Raw genomic sequence first — 11,232 nt, 5'->3', positions numbered from 1 at the left:
AAGCCTGGGTAAGGTTCCCGCGAGTGATGGAGTTCTTCGGCCAACCCAGAAACCCTCCGCGGCTAAACAAGCTCAGTCTGCCGGGCCACCTGGGAACCCACCTGCTGCTGGACCCTATACGACCTTCACCTGTCTGTAATGCCACCGCTCGAAACTTCCCCGAGATTACATCCCATGCCTGATTCAAGTGAGCAAAAGAATTCCGATCCTTTTCATAAAAAAATGCCATAATTTAATCATTTCTTTGCAATGCAGCAGTTAGCTAAAATGTGTAAAACTCCTATTTCCAATTCATCAAGAACTAGGTCTACCAAATCAGAAGGCCCTGCTGCCCTTATCAACACCTTGCTGGTGAACCAGAAAACGCTAAACTGACCAAGGGCCCAGCACAGCAGAATCACACTGAGGGAAAGCACCTACAATTCTCTAATTGTGTGGATTTGTCCAGTGAGCCATACTTTATAATTAAGGAAAAATTCCCAGACTTCTCTGGTGGCACAGCGGTTAAGAATCTGCCTGCCAATGCAAGGGACATAGGTTCAAACCCTGGTCCAGGAAGATCCCACATGCCGTGGAGTAACTAAGCCCATGCGCCACAACTACTGAGCCTGAGCTCTAGAGCCCACGAGCCACAACTACTGAGCCCATGTGCCACAACTACTGAAGCCCGTGCGCCTAGAGCCCGTGCTCCGCCACAAGCCACCACAATGAGAAGCCAGCGCGCCACAACAAAGAGTAGCCCCCGCTCGCCGCAACTAGAGAAAGACTGCTTGCAGCAACGAAGACCCAACACAGCCAAAAATAAATAAATAAATAAATTTAAAAAAATTTTTTTAATTAAAAAAAAAGAAAAATTCCCTGCACATAGATGCGTCTAAACACATGGTGAATAAATGATCAGCAGGACCGCTGCCAATTCACAACTCACTATGAAAGGTGTGGAAGGGAAAGCAATCCTACACACCAGCCTCATGACCACTGAGCGGATTTTATTTTCGCACGAAAGAATGCAGAAAGACACCGAAAGGTTAATCTTTAAACTGAGCTCTCAGTGGCGAGGTGACTCTCGTCCTGAAGACGGCTGAGGCATCCTGAACTTCGAGAGCTCCAGGTTTAGGTCCAAGAAGGTGTACGTGCTGTAGTCGTGATGCTGGAGATTCTTATAGGTGGTGTTGTCAAATGGCTCAGCGAGGGTGGCGGCCGGCGGGGACTCTGCGGGGGAAACACAGCGCCCGTGAGGACCTCCGACAGGGAGGGAGCTTCTGAATGAGTCAGCGCACACTCTCTCACACACACACACACACACACACTCACACACACTCGCATACCAAGCATTCTACATGAACCCTTCCTGAATGCACTGTCTACTTAGAAAAGCCCATAAAGCAACAGTGTCTTCAAAAGCAAAATAAAGAAATTAGCTGAAAATTTATACTAAAACATACAGACTCAATAATGTTAAGAAATGGAATAGTTTTTACGTGTCTTAACATCTTAACTTTGTATACCTCTAGACTTGAAAATGCCAAGAACAGTTACGGAGGGACTTTCAGGTCATTTAAAGGTGCAGAAAAAAAGCAGATCTATTAAAAATCTGTCTCTAATAGAAATAAACCATTCACAGAAGAGAATTTTAAAAGCAGAAACTAAGTGAGCCTTTTAAGTCTCTAAACGCAAGAAAATTAGATAAAGCCCAGTGGTTTTAATAATAATGACACAGTTAAGGGGAACTGGAAATGAGATGTGTAGTTTCTGTTGTTTAACTTTTTTTGAAGAAGTTGTTGGTATACTTTAGATTCACAGACTAAGAAATACTTAGACTTATTTCTCTAAGTGGAAAAAAGAATTAAAATCCACACACCTACACAATTGGTGATCTTAAAACTAAGAGCGTGCATGAAGCAAAAGACACCCGGCTCTCCTGCAACGTGACACGCGACACGATGGAGTCACAGCAAAGCTGGTGTGGGATGACGGCTCAGGCTGGTTAAGCTCTTACTGACCCTAAACCACTGCCATCGGGACTCGCGCCACTTCTACTCATGCGGCACAAAAAATAACTAGTTTTCCACTATTTGGATTCATACCAAAAGTTTTGGTTTTCATTTTTTTGGTTGTATTAAAATAAATGATGTCTTATTTAAAGAAGTGACATCTTTCCAATCTCAACAAGCAGAGTATCTTCGATGTGGTGCAGGGACATCCCAAGCAGATGCACTCTTACAGCCCAAGTGGGGAAGGTGCTGACTGGACGGAGCGAGGGTTTGGAGAACTCCTGTCCAACACCAATCCCCCCGGGGGGCAAGGAGCCAGGCCGCTGGGCTGGGAGAGCTACGAAGTCGGCCCCCCTGTAGACGCTGCCCCCTGCAAGTGAGCTGCACTCCTGGGCAGTGTCTTTAGCCTCTGAAGGGCAAAGAGAATATTGGAAAAATAACACAACCATGAAAAGAGTAGAGTCAAATTGTTTTCAAAAAGATTGCAGTCTGAAAACCCCCAATTCTCTCTGTTATCATCCTGAAGGTTTTACAAATTTACAGCAGAATGACTACAACAGCAGCGTCAGGAAAGTGGTTCTTGATGTCTGGAGAAGTCTGGCAGGCGCTGGCACTTCGCATATTTATGAAAGAGGGAGAAGATGGAGAGGGAAGAAGACACACAAATCCTGTCAACATACTGCAACCAGTAAGTATAATTACAGGGAAGGTAAATTAGGCAAGGGGGAGGCTTTAGAAAGAAGAGAGCAAACAGGAAGGAGCGGGGTTTGTCAGTGACGCGTTTTCAAGAGCCACAGATCCTAAAACAGGCCACCTGCTTTACCGTTTTGCCATGATCCACCTAAAGCACACTGCATTTTATGAAGTTCAAAGTGCAAGAAAATGGTAAAATAACAGGAATAAAGTTTCCCTTTAAAAATTTAGGGTAGCAAAAAAGCGCTTCATAAAAATTCAATATAGAAAAACAAAGCAGCCCGTTGGCGCTCTTTAGGAGCAGGAAACGTCTAGTGTAAATTAGACTCGTGCATTTCATGGCTGCCTTCATGTCACGGCTTTACTCCCTAAAATGCGATTTTCCCTTAGGCATAAAGATGCTGAAAGCAACAGCCTGTCTGGCTCACCTGAAGACCATCACTACAAGTGTAACTATCGCTCCTCACCTGTGGGAGTTTAATAGGACAGCCCCCCTCCACTCGGTGACATGCTCTGCAGGTTCAAGAAATGAACACTTAAACACCCTCAGAAGTTAAGGGTGATGATGTTAAATGGCCTATTTTCCCAAGTGATACTGGCTAAGGGACAGTCCAAGAGTGCCGAGGGCATACTCTTCCACTGTGATATAAATTTTAAATGTTTCAGGAACGTTTATCCATAATTAACACATATCCCTCAGCTTGTCTGAGACAGCGCTACAGGCCACGTTCCGACCACAGAATCTGATCAAGTGCAGTGCTTCCTCACATCACACAGCTCTTCAGAGTCTCACCCACCACCACAGGACAAGAGCTCTCGGCCACATGTCAAGGTATACCCTGTGTGCCGTCCTGGCCTTCCATCTGAGTTGCTGAGTCTTCGATGATTCCGCCCTTCTCCTCAAGCTTTAGTACTGCTGTCTTTTCATCAGAAACGTCTTTATTGTGAAGAGGGACTGGCTTCAAATTTTTCACTGGTAACTGATCTTCCAAAATCTCTTCCTTAGCCTTCAAGATTCCTTCTGCTACTTGCTTTCCCAGATTTTCTTTTTTGAACAGGGAAAGAGCCACCTCCCCATCAGGTTCTGGTACTTGTTTTTCCAAAAGCCTTTCTTCGGTCTCAGGAGTCGCTGGCAGCCATCTTCCTGCTCGGGTTTCTGCAGACTGAGTGGGCGCTGGGCTGCCATTCAGTTGCGTGGATAATCCTGATTTCGTACGGTCAGATAAGGTTTTTTTAACTTTGAGTGGCTTCTGGCTTTCTTTACCTATTTCATTTGATGTAGATGCTTGCTGCCATTGTTTTTCCTTTACATTTTGCTCCATAAACTTTTCAGCTGCGTGTGACTTGGGTGCTGTGGTCTTTGGTTTGGGGTCTTTTCTGTCCTCTGATGGTTGACTGGAGGCCCCTTTCTTCTTTGCCTGGTGGGGCCTCTGTGCGGAGACGAGGTCCGGATGCGGCTGCTGTGACACACTCTTCTCTTGTGCAGATATTTCAGTTTGGGGGGCCCCGTCTGCAGAGGAGTGGGAGGCCTCTGCTACGGGAAACCCTCCTCTGCGTTTGCTCTTCGCCCGAGGACCCGCTTCTGAGCTGTCACCCTCCTTGTCAGACTCCGAATCAGAGGAGCTGGACGAAGATGAAGACGAAGATGAATCATCTGTCCCTTTCCTGCTCTGCTGGGTTGCTTCTGAATCAGAACCCTGTTTTCCAAATGGAGGTGCAACTTTCTGAGGAAACTCTACCAAAGTCTTTCTTGGCAAAAACTTCAGAACCCCTCGGTCTGTGAGCGGCATGCTGGCATCGGGGTTAGGGCCAGCTAGCACCCTGCCTTGGTTCACAACTGGTGGGGAAGAAGTGGGTGAAGGTACGTTTTTAGACAATTCATCTGCTGCTGGGGTGGCTAGCTGGCGGCCCCTCTCCTTTGGTTCCACTACATCTAGGAAATGGCATAAAGAGGAAGATTATGTTTAATATTTAGTAAAACAGTGAAAATTCACCAAGGCCACAGACATTTCATTACATATCACCTTGTTATCGATAATATCTTCAACATAATCATCTTAGGAACTGTTCCGTCGAAACCCACTCTTAAGGGAAAGGCAAGCCACACAAGACAGAGAACAGCAAAAAAAGGTAGATGTTCTTCTTGGTAGCTGAAACTTTTTAAGATGGGATTTTTACCAATAGAAGTAAAAATCTTGTCTCCATTTTTCGCAGCGAGAGCTTCTGGATGGTAATTATTTTTTAAGCTACTATTTCATCTAAATTTAAGATACACTATAATATAAAGATATTTTCAGATGATGAAGTTTTAGAAATGTATCATTTCTTAAATCCCTAAAAAAAACTGGTGCACCTCAAATATTTTAAAAAATTACCCGTATTGTATGAACTTGAACTTTCTGAACAAAACAGCAAAGCAGAAGTAGAGACAGTAGCCTGGTTTGGGTCTGGGGTGAGCATATGCATGAGTTGAAGAGTGAGAGATCAGACGGAGGGGATAATGTGATTCAAATGAAGGTGCCCCGAGAGGAAGAAAAGTCCTGCAAAATCATATCATATCTTCTGCCAAGGAAAAGTATTACAAGACCAGAAAAGCCTAAAATAATTTAGTATCATATATATCATTGGAAACAATGAGTTTTAAGCTGTTACAAAAAGGTGCTGATATAAAAGTCTTCGACTATGTAGAGTCAGTTACAAAAGAAAATGAAAGCCCACCACAGTACATTCATGAGAGCTCATTTCATTCAATTTTCTCAGGTGCTAAATATTTTTTAACCATACAGATTAGAAGAAAAATACAGGACAAGGTTTTATAAATTAAAATTACTTTTCAAATCTAAAGCAGAACTTTAAAAAATATATTTCAGATGAGCAAACTCTAAATGCATTCCTTACTTTCAAGTCTAGGAGTCTATTTTATACTAAAAAGTATACTACTTCTTTAAAGTGGAAAAAAATGTATTTCTAACTTTACCATCTTACTGGTATCCAAAAAAGTTTCTAATTGTTTTCTGAGCTCAGGAACTCTCTCTCTCTCTATATATATATATAAAACAGAATGATAGAAAATGGTCAAAGAAAACTGAGGAATAACCAGAAATAATCAGAAATGGGCCAGAGAGAGTTTAATGGGCAGTGTAAGAGGATACGACTGAACAGCTAGAGCAGTGGTTACTGTTTAAAAAAACCATCACCGCATCACCTCCACCCCCATCACCACCCCCTCCTCCACGCCCTGTCTGATTCTGTGGCCGTGTGCCACCCCAGAATCTGCATTCTGACTGCAGGAGCAGAACAGAGCTCCAGGATCACGTTAAACATAAAAACATGGCAAAGGCATGCACATGCACTTGAACTCTCTCTTTCTCTGTCTTTCTAAACCATACCTGATATAGCCCAGAAATTCCTATAAGCAATGGGTAACATAGGCTGGTCTCCAAACCCTGCTAGCCTGCTCACCTGTATCATTAATCCACTTTTATGCTGAGCATGAATTTTCCAAGTGTAAAAAATTAACTTAAAATACGGCTTATTTTAGGTAGGCTGCTATCTAATTATTATGCCTCAATCTTCTAAAATTTATTGTGGAGATTTTTAAAAACGTAAATAAGTTATTAAAACGTTAGAGTTTGATTTATCACCTATTGAAAACAGAAAGAAAATTTCAAATGATATAGTTTATTTTGTTTGAAAAAGGAAACTTGTCTTATTTAATGTTATAAGAACATTAATGTTCCTATTAACATTAACATATAATCTTAATAAGAACATTAATGTTTTAAAATATCTTTTATTCAGGCTTAGCTATTGGGACAATTCCATGGAAAGGCTAACAGAATAAACCACAGTAGCATATCTGCTTTTTATTAAGAGCCAGCCTCTGACCTGCTGCAGCACAGGCCCAGCGTCCTCTGTGACTCAGCAGGAAGCCTGCCACGATGATCTGTAGCTGCCACCAGTGACCTCTGTGCCAAAGTACCAGTGTGGACACCACGCCTGCATTCAACAGTGCAGGATGATGTCACCTGGAGACACAACCATCGGGTACAGGAACAATGGCTCTCACTTTGAATATTAAGTATGACTTTACCTGTTTGTTTTCATGAAACCTCTTGCGTTTCTAGAGGCGGGATGCCTGCATACTCTGAAAACGTTTTAGTTTCAGTGTGACTTTCCTTGAAAGATAAATATACAAAAACACAAAGCTACTTAAATAAGACTAGCCATGGAGACACCCCTCCCAGCACAAGAAGGAGGGCTTTCAGGGACGGTTTCGAACCCTCAGAGGCCATCACAACCCACGTAAATAAAGGTCTACAAACACTAGTGGCAGCGCAGAGACAGGAGTTCTCTTATTGCTTCTCTATCTCCTCTCAATTTGAATTTCCTGAATTTCTTTTCTGCTCATTGAAAAGCAAGGGAGGGCATGACCTTCAACTTTTTAGTAGTCCCCTACTGAAAGTAAAAATGACTTTGGTGTTTGAAACAGATCAGCAGCCTTACAGTACCGCCACATCTTGTCAGTGGGTCACAAAACTAATTTCAGAAACAAAGCACATTCAGAAACAAAGGTGCATTTCAACAAGATGTGAAAGAATACAGTTATTCAAATTCTATATGGTAACTAAAACCTCTTTTTACATGTTTTTTACTATTAAAAAGTTTTTTTTTTTTTGGTTTTGGTTTTAATGAACATGCGAGAACTGAGACTTTTTTCAGAGGCAAGACAGCACGTTGCTTATAAATACGGGCTGTGGGGCCTTACTGCCTGGGCTCAGACCGGGCTCCACTACCGACGTCTGTGTGACCCTGGGCAGCTCAGGAGTCCCCCCCCACCACTTTCTCATCTATAACCCAGGGATACTAATGGTACCTTCTCACAGGGTGTGGAAGGGAGATACGGAGTGCTTAAAACAGTGCCTAGCAACGCTGGTTAGAATTAAATACACCAAACCCCTATTTCCGGAGATTCCTCATTTCTCAAACTGGAACAGGGACTTGAAGTAGATAATTAACTTTGGCTTCTTGACAGAGTCTTTAAAAAGCGACATAGGAGTTATCCAGTCAATGGTTTATTACTGATTATTGCAAATTCAGCCTAGTGATGGAATTCACCAGAACATCAAAGCTGGCCAGCCAGGCAGCTGTGCAGGGGAGGCACCCGCTTGGAGACCCGGCTTCTCATGTCTGTGCTCGCCGTGCTGGCGGCTCCCCTCAGGAAGGAAGCGTGGCCACGATGGGCTGGCGCCCCAGGTGGAACAATGGAGAGCGTGTTCACCCCGGATGCAGATCCCGGACTAGATGTGAACCCAAGGGTGAGCGCTCAGGGCCCCGTCTGCGTGCAGGAAACTTTCCCTAGAGCTTCCAAAGCCACCCACAGTGGCAATGCGCCACTGGCGGGCCAAGGCGTTTCTGTATCTTACACTCACCGATCACTGACACTTCGGGAGAAATACCGAGGCCTGCACAGGTTGACTTAGAAGCATCATTTCTTTTTCTTCATGGAGGGACTGTAATTATTTTTTAAATTCTGAGATACAAACATAATGTGCATTAAAGACGGTGTAGCTCTAAAAACTGTCCTCCCACCTGACAGCACATACACATGACACGCTGCTCATCAGTCTCACATCGACCAGGCCAAGACTGGCGCGCTGATCCCACTCAGCACGGAGGAACTCCGAGGGCGGCAGGGCCTGCCACACCCAGAGGCAGAAGCTACATGAGCCCAAGGCCAACTCCCAGCTCAGTGTTCCCTTCTCGTAACTGCACCCAAAACCGCCACAGGATGAAGTATTCCATTTCTACTCATACACAGAAGCACGTTTGTAAAAAGGGGGATCTTTGGAAAAAAGAAGAAGGGTCCTTATGTTTAAGATACCTGTTTAAAAACGTACAGATTAAAATGAAAACGGAATACTGGCTTTAAAAACACAGCAGGTACAGGGCAGAAAACAACAACGTTCCTGTTGAATTCGGACGGGGGCGCGTAGACACCACAGGGGGGGTACACCTCCTCAGCGCGGATGGATGGCGTGTGAAAGGCAGTGGGTGGCTGGCTCTCTCAACAGCGCGCGGACGTTTTATAAGCTGCCCACGTCTCCGTGGGCGGATGAAGGGGGACTAAACAAAAGTGTCTACACACTTTCAAGCATTCAAACTGAGGAAATGATACTTTGATGAAAATAAGACAAACTCAAATTATCATTCTAAACCCCATACAGTCAAAGATTTATAAAGAGACTGTATATATCATATGTATATATTAAGAGTTAACTAGGGTTTCATCAGTTAAGACTAAACGCAATAGACCTGGGTTATAATCAGGTTTATACTGCTGCATTTCCTGTTTTCCTCCTATGAGGATACACTACACTGGATTCAGGGGAAAAAGTCAACATGACTGTGGAAAGAGCTGGAAGCAGATTAGAATCATGTGTCACCAAAGTGAGTCATAATGGAAAACGGTGCCTGCTCCTAACTCTCCCTCCACGGTCACTAAAGGATGCCTGCAATCCTGGGCTGTGACCAAGCAAAGCCTGGGAGACTACGGATAAGTCCCAGAGACACTGAAAAGTCACCATCAGGGAAGGAAAAAAAGGTGGGGTTCACAGCTACTTCCCGGGAGTACGGGATCGGTATTAGGGCCACCTAAATGCCACAGAGCCTGCATACTCTGCGTCTCGTTGCTACCCGTGGAGTTTGGCATTTAGAAAATACAGACAGAACAGTTCAGGGCTAATCGCTGAGTTCAGCCTTAGCAGAGTTAACTGTTATGTTACTGATGTGTTTGGTCTAAAGCCTGTTACAGATCCTATGTCTGATTATAACCTGGACACTGCTAGAAGCGAAGAGTCCAAGTATGCAGCTAGTAAACTCCTTTTCCTGCTTGGGAAGCTGACTGATTGACTCTGTATTCTGTCTCCCTTATGACAACCACTAAAATCTTACTTTTTGGCGAACTTTGCTTCTTGGGATTCGGTGGCAATCCCTTTTCATTCTTTCCTGATTCTGCAGAGAGAGAAACTGTAGAAGCAAGTCCTCGAAACACTCCTGCTTCTAGGAGCACAGTCTGACAAAAGAATGGCACAAATACGAATATTTTAGAGTAATACCGTTTTTAACAGCTATTACGACATGAATACTATGTATTATTATGACATATAAATGCTTTGCATACCTATGGCATGTTTCTAACGGTTGTTACAATTCTCTTAATCTATGTGTATTATGGAAATGTGGGAAAATACAAAAAAAGCTGCAAGAAAAAAACACCTGAGTTCAAGGACAGTCACTATTAACATTTGGGTATTTCTCCAACCAGACTTTCTCCTGAGCGTACAGTTTTGTACTCTCCAATTACCTATCAACCTACAAAATACTGATTCTTTTCATAAAATGTTTTCCTGTACTTAGAATATAAGGTAGAAGCACTATCTAGCCATGAAAAATAATGTAGATGAATAATAGTTGCTTCAAAACTGCCTACCATATATCATAAGTGGAAAACATTTTACAGAGCGTTAATTCACTCAGCATACACTTACTAAGGCCTGCTATGCGCTGGGCACTGTTCCAGATGCTGGACACAGAACAGAGGTGCCTACAGCCCACATATGAGAGTGAAACATTTGCTTCTTATGGTTATGACGTCAGCACGTGTGTATGTGTGTACATGAAAGCTAAAAAAAAATTAACTGGGACTACATATGCAGAGGTAAATAGTGGCCTCTCTGACAACAGATCTCCCCTCCAACCATCTGTACTTTATTTTGCCACGAATAGTTCTTGCTTTTGTAATAAGAGCCCCTTTTAATTTTAAAGATAGTGAAGGGGACTTCGCTTTTCCTATATGGAGAAAGAAAGCCCTTCTTTCCTCCTTTCTTTTCACAGATGAGGTAACCTAAGCTGGCTTCACATGGCTGCCTCGTAAGTTACCGGGTCAACCAGGTGCCTGAAAGTGCCCTCATTTCCTCGCGGGTTAAGTAAGCAGTAGAGACACTGTCTTCAAGGGTTCGGACAGGGCTCGGCGCGGGGCACCAGCGGCCCCCACGCCTGTCGGAGGCCCGGACCGCACACCGGAGGTTCCCGGTGATCCAGGACCAGAGGGAACGGTGGCCGGGGTCGCCGGGACCCTCGCCGCTCCCCAGGCCCGGCCTCCGACACGGCGTCCTCTCCTCGGCCCGGGAAGTGGGGTCAGCGGCGTCCCCGGACGGCTGGAGGTGACCGTCAGGGCCGCGGCCCTCGCCCCGCCCTCCGTGGGCTCCCGGGCGCCGGCCCGGCCCCCCTTTACCTTCAGCCCCCCGGCTAGTCCTTGCCGCAGCAGAAGCGAAGCCGCCATGGCCATGACGGGGGCGCGGGCCGGGGGACAGGCCGGGCGGGAGAACGTCACACCTAACAGACGCAGCCGCAGCGCGCTCTCTGCCACCTGAGGGCCCGCCCCCTAGGATGAAGGCGCCAATCACAGGCAGGGACGGGGCAGGGCGGGGCTCCGGTTGCTGCGCGCGCACCACCGCCGAGGTCCTGCGCGCGCATCCTGGCG

General features: G+C 45.0%; 1 protein-coding gene across 5 annotated transcripts; it reads right to left on the bottom strand.

Annotated features, from left to right (window-relative positions):
- Nucleotides 1-969: 969 nt before the first annotated feature.
- On the bottom strand, nt 970-11,143 carry NDUFV3 (NADH:ubiquinone oxidoreductase subunit V3). 5 transcript variants are annotated; one of them, XM_082459804.1, is made up of 4 exons: nt 10,984-11,143; nt 9,642-9,762; nt 3,526-4,620; nt 970-1,212 (listed from the first exon to the last, which is right to left on the bottom strand). In XM_082459804.1, the coding sequence occupies exons 1-4, from the start codon at nt 11,035-11,037 to the stop codon at nt 1,049-1,051; spliced, it is 1,434 nt and encodes a 477-aa protein (XP_082315930.1). In that variant the 5' UTR covers nt 11,038-11,143; the 3' UTR covers nt 970-1,048. The 5 variants fall into 5 exon arrangements, with proteins under 5 accessions (XP_082315930.1, XP_082315931.1, XP_082315934.1 ...); XM_082459805.1 differs by lacking the exon at nt 10,984-11,143 and adding an exon at nt 6,781-6,865; XM_082459808.1 differs by lacking the exon at nt 3,526-4,620.
- Between the last annotated feature and the right edge of the window lie 89 nt (nt 11,144-11,232).

Source organism: Balaenoptera physalus, assembly GCF_965194825.1.
Source record: "Balaenoptera physalus genome assembly, chromosome: 4".
NCBI classification, from domain to species: Eukaryota; Metazoa; Chordata; class Mammalia; order Artiodactyla; family Balaenopteridae; genus Balaenoptera; species Balaenoptera physalus.
Note: the sequence above shows the minus strand (reverse complement) of the source record. Positions and strands in the feature narration are given on the sequence as shown.